Source organism: Balaenoptera borealis, assembly GCF_965194805.1.
Source record: "Balaenoptera borealis genome assembly, chromosome: 5".
Taxonomy (NCBI): Eukaryota; Metazoa; Chordata; class Mammalia; order Artiodactyla; family Balaenopteridae; genus Balaenoptera; species Balaenoptera borealis.
In genome coordinates, this window is record NC_138862.1 from 73444310 (window position 1) to 73460019 (window position 15710).

Sequence of the window (15710 nt, forward strand, 5' to 3'; positions counted from 1 at the left end):
TATTGTGGGGTTTTTTTCCTTAGGAGATGTCAAATTAAGATGAATTTATAGTGTCTTGAATTTATAGTGTGTACAAAAACTGATGATGTGAGAAAGTTACCCAGAAGCAGATAGATGGTAGGGGTACTGAGTTTCAGAAATACAAATGATCTATAAAGTTAATAATCAGAGGAAATTGTCTCTAACAAAAAAAAAACGTAAGTTTTTATTAGTATTTTGTTATTTATGTTTAGAGGCTATTATTCTAAGATTCAGCAGGTCAAAAGAAATTTATTTTTTGAAGACCTCAGAAGCATGAAAAGTTTACATGGATGTTTTTCCATTGTGCAATAAAATTCTTTGTAGTTTTTCATCAAATTATATAACACGATTACTATATATAAAATATAAGAATTTTTATTAATATGGTTTACCCTACTTCAAATGATTTTTTAAAAAACACTTTAATCAATATCAGAGATTGTTTCCATTGCATGTCATCCCATGTGGCAGGGCTGCACCATTTTGTTTGTTTGGAGGTATTTCCTTTAACATTTCTAACCAACCATGTGTTCCAAAGCAAAGAGACCCAGAAGTTCTTCCTTTTCTAGCTCACCTCTTGATGATTTGCATTTAAAGGCAACCCACTTGGTTTTATCTAGATGCTTATTTAACAAACAAAGTCTCTATTTTAATGGTAAAGGTGATACCTTTTTAAATAGCAAGAAAACCTAACAATCTGTCTAGCTTAAAAATAGAAAAGCATCTAATCATTTTCTCAGCTTTGGAGAATTAACTTAATTTTTTAAAATAGAAATTCTAAATATGTCTAAATACAATTTTTAGTGCTTTGTATTAGTATCAATGAAAAGGTAGAATCTCTATCTGCTAATAGATTAATAACTAATGTTTATGATAGAAATCATCTCACATGAAACTAATTTTAAAATAATGACTCAAATAAATTGTTTTACCTTTCATGCTTGATGAGAATTTTTGCTTCCTTTTATGAATGGCTTTTGGCTGTGATTTTTTTTTTTTGTAAGTCTTTTTAGGTCCTTTTACTGTTTTAATAAATTAGAATTAGTAAATATGCCATACGTAACTTAGTTTTTTCTTCGAAAGAAGATTGCAAGTAAAGTGTTTGCCAATTAATGTATAGTAATGAGCAGAACAATAGTTGGGTGACTCATTTTTAGTCATAACTTTGATTATTCTGCTTAGAAGTATTTTACATGAAAGTAAGCCCAAGTGAATTGGCAACTATCTCCTGTGATGTCAGTTCTAAAAGGATGATACAATTTTCTGTTTTGCTTAACAAATCAAACGCTTGCTGAATTAGCTTCAGAAAGGTTGAAAACAAAGCACCATTTATTTCAGTCTTTTATTGTATACAAATGAAGTCTTATTTATAATATAATTTTATTTCTACTTTATAACAAAAGCGAATTATTTGGGGGGAAAGATTTAGTTATTTTTGAGGAAGCTCAAAAAGCTAAATTTTTATTTTAAAACAATTATTATTTGGTAATGACATAAAGGATGACAACTTTTGTTAGGATATAAATTTCTGACATAAAAATGAATCAAAATATAGTAATTTTATTTTCCTAATCTGTGGTTTTAAAATTGCCTGAAATTGTTTTTTTACTTTCAGTAGTTATCTCATTAACATCAGTTTATCTAAAGCAAAACAAAACAATGCACTTCTAAAAACATAATTACCATAAACTGATTTTCTAGTGCTTTCCCCAATATTTCTTTTCTAACAACAACTGAAATAAATTATGTTTGTGAAAACGTAATCTATTTTGTATTTATTTAGACGCTGGTTTTCAATACAGAATAATCAGTTGGTTTACCAGAAAAAGTTTAAGGTAGGTGTTTTGTTAATTAAGTGAAAACCCATTGAGTCCCCAGTTTAAGTTTTTTAACTGTTCCTTTTGGTAAATCATTGAAGTCCATAAATATGCATGTGTGCAAGATTACTGTTTATTAGTTTTATGTTTGGGTATGTATAAGAGGACTCGGAAGTGGAAAGTGTCAACATTGTGTCCTGAATTCTTAGTTCCTAGCTTTGAGATGGATTTTTCTGTGTCCCAGGATTATTACTTTTATTCCTTCACATGTTTCTTTGTCCAGCTGTGAGACAGGAATTCCCTAGTACTGTTTTGATGCTGAAGGAAGGGGTGCCTTTTAAGAAATATCACCTTAGGGCCAAAAGTGGTAATGGAGAAAGGTTATTAATTACATTAAAGTGTAAGCTTGAATTAATTTAAATAGAAACCTTTAAATTTGTTAATGTTGTTTTTACATATTTGTTTTCCTGAACCTGATTTTAAGAGTGAGGTATTTTTATTTAATGGAAAGGCATAATGAGATTATATGTGACTTGAGAATGTTAAAGATAATTAGAGAAAAAGAACTATTAGTTAATTGGTGACTTGATTTTTACCTAGTTAGCCTTTATGAATGACGTATTCAACTGTAAATTTCAAATATCCACTTTACTCTTGAGATGACACAATGTGAAATTTTACTTGCTATTCTATGGTAGCAGGTTTATTCCGTACAAGTTCTTTATTCTAACTAATTAGTCCATGGTTATTTCTACTCTGATAAACTTGGTTTTGAGTTTATTTTTTTATTAAGTACTAAAAAATGATTAAAAATTTCTCATTTTCTTAGGTATTTTAAGAAGCACGTATAGGCTTCTTATTTTTCTTGCAGTTATTTAAACTTGACTCATGAAAGGCTTCTTTTTTTGGAGGAAAGTAGCTTTTATTATATGTGAGTAAGGATCAGGAGAGAAATCGATATGAAAGAAAATAGAAGAAAATGAACAGAAAGCTAACATTTATTGAGCACTTGCTAATTAACTACCAAGTGTTGGACTAAGTTTATATAAACTATTTCATTTAATTCTTATACAGCAGTTTTATGAGGCAGATAAAATTATTAACAGGGCAGAATTACCTTTATTAGTTATATCTATGTTGATAACTCCTATTATTAATCTAAAATAAGATAAAATATAAACCTTTAAAATTAGACCATTTATTTCAAGTACTGTTTTTAAGTATGTTTTTATTGGTAGTTGGTATTTAAAACCTAGGTTGATAAATATGGGAGTTTTGTTTCCTTATTGTAGGATAATCCCACTGTGGTGGTGGAAGATCTAAGGCTCTGCACAGTGAAACATTGTGAGGACATAGAACGACGATTCTGCTTTGAGGTGGTCTCTCCAACAAAGTGAGTGGTTCTAAAGAATTTGAGAGTTGCTTTTATGTTTCTATAGCTTGTCTTAAAGAATTTTCCAGAATACAGAGAGATTTGTGTTGCAGTTGCGATTATATGAGCTGAAGAGGAAAAAAGTGCTCTAAAAATAAATTTTAATAGTTAATGATTACACGTATTAAGTCAGATATTTATACAACTTCTACCCAGTATCGTATTCTTTAAATTCTATAAAGATGATTGATGTGGCCGTGTGAAAACATATTAACTGTCATGGTAATGAACTGAAGTCATATATCAGATAAATTTCTTTGATAACTATCATTTCATATATCTACCCAATGGAAAAAATTAATGTAATTTTATGTGGCAAATTTAAAGTTTTTTGTTTTTGGGTTTTTTTTTAATATACAGGAATGGGTGATTTGTTTTCAGTAGGTAATTTATTTCATTGGTTCCTTGATTTCTTTATGAACATACCCTGTCGTAAAGATAGGTGAAATAAAACCTTTCAACAGAAATTAGTTTTTGTTAGAAAATTATTAAATAGCAAAGTGGACAAAAAAGTAAACCTTCTTATTTTTTGGTTTAATTTAGTGTCTGAGAAAACAATGTTATTTCCTTTTAGAAGTTGTATGCTTCAGGCAGATTCTGAAAAGCTGCGCCAGGCATGGATTAAGGCTGTTCAGACCAGTATTGCTACTGCTTATAGAGAGAAGGGTGATGAATCGGAGGTTAGTAAACAATATTGCAATACCAAGTGATATATTGACAAAGTTTCTAATTTTAGTTGCAACATTGCATGATTATTATAACTTTCGTTTTTATGGAGGATGATTTTTTTTTGTAATTGAAATGGGTTTTATTTTTAAATTGTAGACTCAATTTCTCTTGTTTATTTCTCTTTATCATTTTATATATATGTTTAATATACATTTAATATATATATTTATGTTTAATCCAGTATTTCAATGTGTCCCAGGTATTCTGATGCAAGTATTTTTCCCCAAATATTTTATTATTCTAATAAAACAGTGAATGTGAAAGGTATTTAAAATTAAAACTGGGTGAAAAGCAAAAAAGGAAAGCTCATATTTTTAGTGGAAATCTCCCTGGAGAAGATAAGCTGAATATAGAGTCTTGGGTTGTAGTCTGGCTTTAGCTACCCCGTGAGTTTACAAACTTTTGAGCAAGGCCATGAGTGAGTCTTAAGAAATGGAACTCACCACTTCCTCCTACTAGCTTCCTGAAAATGGGACATTTGTGAATCTGTACATGTCTGAAAATGTCTGTATTCTATCCTCACATTTGTTTGATAGTTTGGTTGAGTGTGGAATTTTTAGGTTGGAAATGATTATTCTTAAAAATTTTAATGGCAGTTTTTCTTGTTTCTAGAGTTGTTGTTGGAGTCTTTCTTTTTACCAGTCTTTAGTATTCCTCCTCTCCAATTTCTTTGTTTTCTTTTTCTGAAATTTCTGGGCTGGTCTTATGATTTCCTTATTTTTTGTGTTTTTTGTTCTGCATTCTGGGAGATTTTATCAGTTAGTCTTCCAAACCTTCTATTGAATATTTCAGTTCTGCTAGCACATATTTAATTTCCAAGAGTTTCTTTTTGTTTGCTGAATGTTTGTACATATAAACCTGTTCTTTTTGCATACATGCAGTGTTAGAGTTGTGGTTCTTAATCTTGACTGCACATGATGATAACACAAGAAGCTTTAAAAAATCCCAGTGCTTAGGTCCCACCCCAGAACAATTGAATGGAGTTGGGACCCAGGCATCAATATTTTTAAAAGCTTTCTAAATGACTTCTGTGTATAGGCAATGTTGAGAACCATTTTATTAGGGGCTTTCCTTGGCTTTCTGGTAATCTGCTCATGGTTGCAAGTTAAGGACTAACCTCTTTGGAAGCTCTGAGAACACAGTTAGGACTTCGTTGACTGTGAGCTTCAGCAAAGTGTGGACCATTTTGTTGAGGAACAACCAGAGTTAGGGTCTTTGGAGTCTTTTCAGCTAAGATTCCCCAGAGAAGACTCGCCAATCTCCTGCATAGGGATAAGGGGCTGGCTTGGAGCTAATTGCTGGGGATCGCAGCATTCGGTGTGTATACATTAATCCTCTGCCTTCCACCTTTTAGGTAAACCCCATCCAGTCACTCTCCATTTTACTTTCCCAGAGAATAAACCTCTAGTCATTTGTGTGTCTTTGTAGAGAGCAGTCCACTAATGGCAGTGTTGGGGAGGGCACCTTCGATCTAACTGCTTCTTAAACAATCAGTCTTCCTACTTTCATCCCCACTTTCAAGATAACTGGTATAAATCCTTGAGTTCTTTGAATATTATGTGATATAAATTGATGGACTCGTAGATTTTTCTTATTATTTCCTTAGATTTTACCTTGGTCTACTCAGTTACCATTCATCCAGCCACTCTTCAGCTCCCCAAGTTTTGTTGCTCTTATTTTCTTTCCTGTTCTCCCTATTCTTGTGGATAAATGTCTTAATTTTTTTAATTAAAAAAGCTTAAGTTTTTTAAAGTAGATTAGAGATATCATGTCATTCCACACTTAATAGTAATTTCTTAATATCGCCTGTAACCCAGTCTATATTCATATGTCTTCAGTTGTCCTAAAAATGTCTTTTACAACCTGTTTTACAAAGTAGGATCTCTTCTATGACTGGGCATTGCATCTGGTCTTATGTTCCTTGTCTTTCCATCTAGAACAGTTCCTTTTTTTCATAACAATGACGTTCTGAAAAGGTAGGGCTATTTGTTCCTATAGAATTCCTTCTCATAGATTGCAACATAGATGATGTGTATACTTCATGCTGCAACAGGAGACATACAGTATTGTTATCTAGCCACTGTTAATGCTAAAATCTTCTGTGTGAACATGAAGCAGACACATTGGATTAGGGAGATGACAATATGATCCCTCCATTGTCATGTTACATTTCCTTTCTTGTTCCCAGTCTACTTTGTTATTTTGTGTAACAAAATCTACTTTGTGTTACTTTGACCCTATAAGACCTATGCTCCATCAACCATTCATCTAATAGTTTTATAACTGAATTTGTGATTTCATTAGGAATTGCAAAATGATGATTTTCTAATTCTGTCATTCTCGTCTGCATTCCTGTCTGAAATACAGGTTTTCTTCATCAACGGAGCTTTTTAGTTACTTTAATAAAATGCTTAATTTTTTGCTTTTAATTACCACATTTGGTTGATTTATTAGCTACCTTAAGTGGGGACAGATATATGTTTTTGGGGATATCATTATACACTCATGGATTTTTGGTAAATACAGTGGGTCCCAGTTAATTGTGGGAATTACTCTTTTTTCATATTCAGATTATCACACCTTTGTCCATTAAGGGCTCTGGGTAATTGCCTTTAAAAAAATTCTCTAGTTTTTAGCGGAGTTTTGAGAGGGAACAAATTTAGGTGTGTATCCAGATCATCTTGTTGAAGGAGCTAGTGGTGTTGCTGAAATACCTATGTTAGCAAAATCATACACCAGAAATAGTAGGGATTACAGGAAAAATAGGGATAGGGCCAATCTAAAAAACCATGTAAGTTTGTAACTTGAATAATTTTTGGAACCTTAAACTCTCAGTAAAAATATTGGCTTGGCCAAAAAGTTTGTTTGGTTTTAAGTAAAGATAAAAGACACATTTTTCATTTTCACGAAGAACTTTATGGAACAACTTATTCACTAACCGAATGAGCTTTTTGGCCAACCCAATATTAGCCTAGTTAAATTCCTAATAAATGAACACTATAGTATAGTGTACAGATAGGACTTAACTTTAAAAATTGGTGAGGATAGCTTAAAGGAAGGGTATAGAAGGGTTGAGGCTTTGGTGACATATGCAAAATACATAAAGATCAGAGAGAATGGTGCAGTAAACACTTTCAAGTCATAGCACATGGCCAAAATGAGCCAAGAAGAATGGGGAGATGGGTGTCATTTTCAGTCCTGTGTTCCTTGAGGTGGCCAGCCCAAGTTCTGCTGTGTTAGTGTACTTTGCTTTCGGCTTCTCTAATTTGGTGCAAAAGCATTAGCTAATAAAGGAAAAATTGGGACTGAACCAACATGATTTCTGCATTATGCTGACATCCTTTCTCTATATGATAATTGCTTATGAGCTAATTCACATTATCAAACATGTTTTAGTAAAGCAGTTTATATTTCTTTTTTTTTTAATTTTAAAGTAATCTCAAATTTATAGAGACGTTCCAAGTATAATACAAACAATTTTTTCCCCTGAACTATTTCAGAGTAAGCTGCTAACATATGCCCCATCACCCATTATTAATTTAGTGAGTAATTCCCACAATTAGGACGTTTCTCCTGTATAAGCCTAGTGCAGTCATCAAAATCAAGAAATGAGCATTGATGCATTACTGCCATTTAATTCTCAAATATCATTAAGTTTTAACAGTTGTCCCAGTAATGTTCTTTACAGCAAAAAGATGCAGTTCAGAAGCACAGGTCTCTTTTAGTTGTCATGACTCTTCAGTTTCCTTCAGTTAGGAATAGTCCCTCAGTCTTACTTTGACCTTCTTGACCTTGATTGTATTGAAGATTACAGATTTCTGTAGAATGTCCCTCATTGTTGGTTTGTTTACTCACAAGGTTATGCGTCTTTGGTAGGAATGTTGTATAAATGATGCTGTGTTCTTCTCACTGCATCCTTTCAGGTGGCACAAGATTTTGATTTGTCCCGTTATTGGTGATGTTAACTTTGATCACTTGAGTAAGGTGGTGTCTGCTAGACTTCTCTACTGTAATGTTATCTTTGTAATAGTATTTTGTGTGTGTGGGGGGGGTACTTTGAGACTATGTAGATATTCTGTTCCTCATCAGGGTTTACATTTTAAAATTTAATTATATCAATATAGGCCTCTATTTTATTCAATGTATTATAATTCATTACTATCATTATTTGTTTTGTTGCTCAAATTGACCCAAGTTTGGCCAATCCAGTGGAGCCCTGGATTCTGTATCCTTTTGACATGTTCCCAACAATCTTTGAGTTGTTCTCTACTTTCTAACATGATGAGATGTTCCGAGTTCATCTTCTTGTAGTTTCTCTGCACCAGCCTTGAAATCAGTAGTTTCTCCAAACTGCCCTAGTTCTTTTTGGTGGAGAATCGTTTGTAGAAACCAAGATAAGGGAATATACATGTGTATATACACATATACACATTTATGTCTGTATTACTTTATGTATCTATTTGTATTGAAACCATTAGGGCGCCTGTTGGTATCTCCAGTCCTAATTTAATATAACAGGGTTTGTTCTAACTCTCTCCCTTTTTTTTTTTTTAAATTTATTTTATTTATTTATTTATTTATTTTTGGCCGTGTTGGGTCTTCATCTCTGTGCGAGGGCTTTCTCTAGTTGTGGCAAGCGGGGGCCACTCTTCATCGCGGTGTGCGGGCCTCTCACTATCGCGGCCTCTCTTGTTGCGGAGCACAGGCTCCAGACGCGCAGGCTCAGTAGTTGTGGCTCACGGGCCTAGTTGCTCCGCGGCATGTGGAATCTTCCCAGACCAGGGCTCGAACCCGTGTCCCCTGCATTGGCAGGCAGATTCTCAACCACTGCGCCACCAGGGAAGCCCTCTCCCTTTTTATATAAATAAGCCCTTTCTCTACAGTGAGAATTCTGGCTCCCACTTATTTTTAGCAGGTTTAGTTACATAATCAGTTCCCCTGTATGTGACCAATATCCTTTCTCTGCTGCCATTTCCCACCTGCCAGGCTCTAACATCTCTCACTAGGTGGCACTCCCACTTCGTAGTTCCTCTCTATCCTCAGGCTCTCACTTCCTTTGTTGGGCTGTCTCCCTATGCAAATACCCTCCTTCTGCTGCTTGGGAACAACAACCTGCACAGGGTCACTCTCATTTGAGGGTATGCTCCTCACCCAGCTCAGTCCTCTCTGGCATACTGTATCCCCACACTTTCTTTGCTTAGCCCCACCTAACGGCTATTGAATTGAGTTTTCAAGAAGGGCAAGACAAGGGCCAAATTATATTTCTGTTGACTTTATACTAAAATACTGGCTTGTTAAAGTTGAAATGTTTTTAAACCAGAAGACTTTTTAGGTCATATCTTTAATTTCTTAGGATCCCCAAACTACATGTTTGTATTTGGTTGTTATTGGTATAGACTTTGTTGTTCACTTAAAAAATTAGCTTTTTGCTTATCTACCACCTTTTGCTTTTCTCCTCGTTTTGCCTGAGATTTTAGACATTGTGCATTCTGTTGTTGATTCACTTGTAATTATAATTATGCAATTGACCTCCTCATTAGTAAAAGGCCATACCATTTTCAGTAATTCACTGCAGTAATTGAAACAACTTGCTTGCAGTTCATTGAATACCTTGGAAAAACTTGGTATAAAATAGTATTTATTTTATTCTTGAGTCTTAATAGTCTCACGTGTACTCTCTCTGTCTTTCATCCTGCATGTTAATTTACTGTTCCCCTTTCTCTTTGCCATTTTATCTTGTACATGCATTCATTGTGTCGGGTTGTTTTTCAATATTAATGTGTTTCTCCCCACAAGACTAAAGGCCAATTGATGGAGGAAACTATATCTTTTCATCCTTGAATCCCTGGTTCTTAAAACAGTGCCTGGCTTAGGCCCATAATAGGCCTTCAATTTGTTGATTAGAAGCATTTGTTTGGAGCATGTAGTGTGCAATGTAGTATTGCAATCCTTTTTTTTTTTTTTTTTTAATAATTCTTAATTCTTTTAGAAGCTGGATAAGAAATCATCTCCATCCACAGGAAGCCTGGATTCTGGAAATGAGTCAAAAGATAAATTATTGAAAGGAGAAAGTGCATTGCAGCGAGTCCAGTGTATTCCTGGCAATGCCAGCTGTTGTGACTGTGGTCTGGCAGACCCACGGTGGGCCAGCATCAACCTGGGCATCACCCTGTGTATCGAGTGTTCTGGGATTCACCGGTGGGTAGGCCTGCCCAGGGTGAGAGACTTCTTTCCGTTAAACACACATTGTAAATTATTGTGTCCCATTGGTTAGAGGACCTTTCCCACTTGCCTAATTTGACTGCCAGTGTGTTTTTGTATCTTTTTTTTTTTTTTTTTTTTAATTTATTTATGGCTGTGTTGGGTCTTCGTTTCTGTGCGAGGGCTTTCTCTAGTTGTGGCAAGTGGGGGACCCTCTTCATTGCTGTGCGCGGGCCTCTCACTATCGCGGCCTCTCTTCTTGCGGAGCACAGGCTCCAGACGCGCAGGGTCAGTAATTGTGGCTCATGGGCCCAGTTGCTCCGCGGCATGTGGTATCTTCCCAGACCAGGGCTCGAACCTGTGTCCCCTGCATTGGCAGGCAGATTCTCAACCACTGCGCCACCAGGGAAGCCCAATGTTTTTGTATCTTTTATGAAGTGGATAAAATTCTGGTTTGTGAAGTACTTTTGAGGACTTTGATTCACCATTCGTTATTAACTAGAAGATCTATCCCTATTCATCTATTCATATATGTGTTGAGGCCTATATTAGAGACTATGTCCAATTAAGAGAGAAAAATAAGTTGCATAATGTGCAAATAGAGATTTGAAAGTTTTATATATTAATGCAGTCTTTTTTTTTTTTCCCACTTAGGAGTCTTGGAGTTCATTTTTCAAAAGTACGATCTTTAACTTTAGACACCTGGGAGCCTGAACTTTTAAAGGTAAGATGAATATTTGCTTAAAAATATTTTATGTTTTCACATAAAAGTCAAGATTTTATTTATTTATTTATTTTTTCGCCACACAACTGTGCAGGATCTTAGTTCCCCTACCAGGGATTGAACCCATGCCCCCTGCAGTGGAAAGGCAGAGTCCTAACCACTGGACTGCCAGAGAATTCCCCAAAGTCAAGATTTTAGAATCTGGGTTTACAAATGTATGAGTTTCTCAGTGCTAACAGTGAATTAAATTGTATTGGAACATATCTGATGTTATTTTGGCAAATCTGGTGTTTTGTTATTGGTTTTTTAAATTGCTAAGCTTATGTAGCACTCTTAACTCCATGTCAGTTCACTTTTTAAGGAAACCAGCACCCCTGCATTTTTATGGTTTCTCACAAATTATCTTAGATTCTTTGCCTTAATTTTATATTTTATAATTATATAAATTTTTGTTAAAAATATGAGATATTGCTGTAGTGAGCTGCGTGATGGATTGGTATAGCATGTCATTATCATTGCATATTTTAGCATAGCACATTTGGAAATTTACATTTCTAAGGGGTAGTAGTCATCAGACTAAGACATCCTTTTTCCTGTGTAAGGATTCGTATCTATGAAAATGTCATAAAAGATTTTAGATCACAGCTGGGTTTTTAATAAGATTTACAAAATTTATACTGGTTAATAGTATACCCATTTTAATTCCCAGCATTTAGTTTACCATACTGTAAAAAATATATGTTTGTTTAAAGGTTGTAGTGTATTCTACATTTATTTCTGTCTGAAAATTGTGTTCTTAATGCGCTTGTGTTTTTATTTCAATCCATAGATAAACCAATAGTCCTGTCAATTAAGTAAAGTAAAAAAGTTTTCTTTGTGGAATCACTGTGGAAACATCTAAATGAAAGTGATTAAGTTGGCTCCTGTGGTAGAGCCCTATTTCGATAGATTCCATAAATTGTTATGAATTCAAAGGAGAAGAAAATGGGGTGTGGGGGCTAGCAATCTAATTTCTGCATCAACTTTGCATGTAGATATGAACTCAGTGGATTCAGTTTAGAAGCTTTGGTTGAAACACAACTGTCTGATACATTTAAAAAATATTGAGACTTAAAAAAATATTTAGAAATACTTATAAATAAAGTGTAAGGAGAAAATAGTTTGCTTCAATTCTGAGTTGTTTAAACCTTACCGTGTCTGGACTTAGGCTTCTTTTTTCAGTTAACTTAGCAGATGTCGTGAATGTGTAGACTTGTGCTAGCCACAGTAAGGGATAGAAATCTGGTAGAAGATGGGTGAGGAGAAACGCTTTCTTGAGGAGTAGTAATCTTCTAGGGGAGGTATTCCGGTGAAGAATGGCAAAATGGTGATATTGCTCTCAGTCCTTGTCTCCTTTTGTTTTAACTTTAAGCATCTTTGTGAAATGAGCATTTGCAGAACGTGCAAAAAGAACTAAATAGCTCTGTTTGCTTAAGGATTTATACAGTGTTTTTTAGGAAATTATTGCTTATTTTCTGTCTTTCTGCCAAACAGCTTATGTGTGAGTTGGGGAATGATGTTATGAATAGAGTTTATGAAGCTGATGTGGAAAAAATGGGAATAAAGAAACCGCAACCAGGACAAAGGTACTGTGTGTTAATGTGTTACCTCATTCCCCCCCCGCCATCTTGAATATAGCTATTATTTTATTTCACTTTAATTGGTATGTATTATTGAAACAGACTGTTCAGAAGAGATCATTACTGCTTCTGTTAAAATGTGGCTGTGTCTCTCTTGGGTTTGTTAATTAGATAATTATATTTTACTAGTCAGATAATAAATTATAGTCTCCAGATGAGAGAGAATCTTAAAAATTAAGGCTCCAGGGCTTCCCTGGTGGCGTAGTGGTTAAGAATCCGCTTGCCAATGCAGGGGACACGGGTTCGAGCCCTGGCCCAGGAAGATCCCACATGCCGCGGAGCAACTAAGCCCGTGGGCCACAACTACCGAGCCTGCGCTCTAGAGCCTGTGAGCCACAACTACTGAGCCTGCATGCCACAACTACTGAAGCCTGCACGCCTAGAGCCCATGCTCCACAAGAGAAGCCATCATAATGAGAAGCCCACGCACCGCATTGAAGAGTAGCCCCCGCTCGCCACAACTAGAGAAAGCCCGCGCACAGCAATGAAGACCCAACGTAGCCAAAAATAAATAAATAAAAAATAAATTAATTAAAAAAAAAAAAGCCTCCACATAGGAATATAAAAACTCTTAGCAGTTAAAGGAGACAAAGTTCTGTTAGTGGCAGGCCTTTAAAAAGAGTTAATCTGTTCATTAATGTCTCCAAGGATCAAGTTTCTACTACCTACAATGAACAGTATCACATTGACTTCATTCAGCAAATATTTGTTAATTATGTATTTCATACATGGCATTATTATATTGAAGAATTACAGATGAAAAGGGTAGCTTCTGGTAGGGGAGAGTACTTACTTAATTGCTGTGTTTGAAATTTTACTTCCAATTCTATATATGGAGATTCTGAACGAAGTGGCCGCCTTCAAGGTGGATAATTAGTTTTGTTGTTCATGTTAATTTTAGACTTTATGATTCTTTATATTAGGTATTAAAATTTTATTTGCCATAATCCTATGTTTGATTATATTTTTATGATAATTAATACTTCTTAAAAGTTATTGCCCTCTAAACCAATACCACTTAAATCAGATTCTTATTTTTTTGCTAAAGCATGTCTGTTTGAGTTATTTCAGACCTTGAGATATCCTATTTTAGCCAAAGACCTAGGCATTTTAGAAGGATGTAAGTAAGAAAAGGTATAGAACAAACTTGGTGTTTTATAGTTGTATCATAAATCAAAAATTTTAAATGTGATACCTTTTTTGGTCCCCCTTAAGTTAGAAATGCTATGTTGTTTTGAAGTAGTTGTCTTACGAAGAATTATGGTCATGACTAGTGATAGTTCAGTATGTGACATTATTTATCAGAGTAAAAATGGAATTAAAGTTAATTTCTATAAATTTTAATAGTTTCTTGGTAATGTTTTTCATTCTGTAAAAAGCAAAAGAGAATATGTATAGGACTGAATGAGCATAGAAATTAAGACAATAAGAGAGTGCCATGTTAATACTTGTGATTTTTCAGTTTATTGTTTGTTTTTCATTTAAACATGAAATCATAGTTCATTAAATATTGGGAAGGAAAACATGCTGTAGAATGTTGCAAATTCAGTTTTAACTGGTATGACATTTAGTGACTTTCTTTGAAAAATTCAATATGTAATGGCTTCTTTTCAGTATTAGCCATGCTAAGAGATTAAGCAGAACATCATGACATTTTTATGTATACCAACCAGACAGGAGAAGGAGGCGTATATCAGAGCAAAATATGTGGAGAGAAAATTTGTGGATAAATATGCTATATCATCATCACCTCCTGAGCAGGAAAAAAAGATTGCCTCCAAAAGTTGTGAAGAAAAGAGGCTGAGCATTTCTAAACTTGGGACAAGTGAACAAGTTAGAGCATCTCCCCAAAGTTCAGGTATTACAGTTTACTTGTTGTCTATATAAATATTTTCTTAAGCTGAAGTCACTTTCTTAATCTCTGAATTAGTAGCTGCTGTAGATTTTTTAAATGCTAAAAACCGTTTCCTTCTGTATATCCTAAAGAAAAATTGGGTTTCTCTGTCTTTCAAACAGTTAAATTTAAGTAGTGTTCTGATAATTCACATTTCTAGGTACACTTGACCCTTGAACAACTCGGGGGTTGGGGCACTGACTCTCCGATCAGTTGAAAATTCTCTTATAATTTGTAGTTGGCCCTTCATGTGTGTGTTTCCTCCACGTCTGCTCTGCAGTTCCTCTGTATCATCGGTTCTGCGTCCGTGGATGCCACCAATCCCAGATCATGTGGTACTGTAGTATTTAGTATTGAAAAAATCTGGATATAGGTGGACCCACGTAGTTTAAACCTGTGTTGTTCAAGGTTCAACCGTAATGTGTATATTCTTAAGGAATAAAACTGCTTAAAATGGAAGGGGAGATGGGAATTGCAAATCGATCATGCAAAAAGCCCTAAATATCTGATTAACCACCTAATAGCCTTCCTGTTTTTTCCTCCTAAATTTTTCCCAGTAACGTTTTTTCCTGCCCTTTTCCCTTCTTATGGCCTGCTTTGTGCTTTGCTAACTTGCATGTCCCCAGTGGTTGCTGTAAATAGCGACGAGGCCAGGCGGGAGTCTCTGTTCTGTCCTGATGAGCTAGATTCACTCTTCTCCTACTTTGATACTTCTTCAAAACTACGTAGTAGTAAGTACTACTCTTGTGGAGCATTCCAAGTCTGTGCCCGTGGTCATTGTGCGGTGTGGCCATTTCTCTAGATGTTACCCATTGTCTCAGAATTACATGTTACTTACAGTCATACGATAAATTAACTCTTTACTACCCCTGACACATTACGGGGTAATGAGATATGTTGTGACTCTGAAAATAAGTTTATTGCCAGGCTTCATGACTGATTCATATTTTGATAAGTGAAGTGTTCCAAAGGATTAAAATTGTCATAAATTTATTCTACTGGTGGTGGCTGAGATCACGTTGATGTATCAGAGCTCATTTTAAAACCTCATTGATTGTGGGACTTTTTTTCTTAATGGTGCAAACTTTAATCACTAGCTGGTTTTTCTTTAAAACAGTCAAAAGTAATGACAGTGGAATCCAGCAGAGCTCTGATGATGGAAGAGAATCTTTACCTTCCACAGTGTCAGCCAATAGTTTATATGAGCCGGGTG

The 15710-nt window shown here is 34.9% G+C and overlaps 1 protein-coding gene across 4 annotated transcripts in view; it reads left to right on the forward strand.

The window, feature by feature from the left end:
• Positions 1-15710, forward strand: part of ACAP2 (ArfGAP with coiled-coil, ankyrin repeat and PH domains 2) — a 162763-nt gene that overhangs the window by 130618 nt on the left and 16435 nt on the right. For 3 of the 4 annotated variants that reach the window (XM_082393183.1, XM_082393180.1, XM_082393181.1), the window contains 8 exons: positions 1805-1856; positions 3131-3231; positions 3845-3950; positions 9989-10197; positions 10855-10924; positions 12458-12549; positions 14277-14461; positions 15615-15707. In XM_082393183.1, coding sequence (XP_082249309.1) covers positions 1805-1856; positions 3131-3231; positions 3845-3950; positions 9989-10197; positions 10855-10924; positions 12458-12549; positions 14277-14461; positions 15615-15707 — 908 coding nt within the window. The remainder of the gene's footprint in view (positions 1-1804; positions 1857-3130; positions 3232-3844; positions 3951-9988; positions 10198-10854; positions 10925-12457; positions 12550-14276; positions 14462-15614; positions 15708-15710) is intronic. The other variant, XM_082393182.1, reaches the window with a different exon arrangement.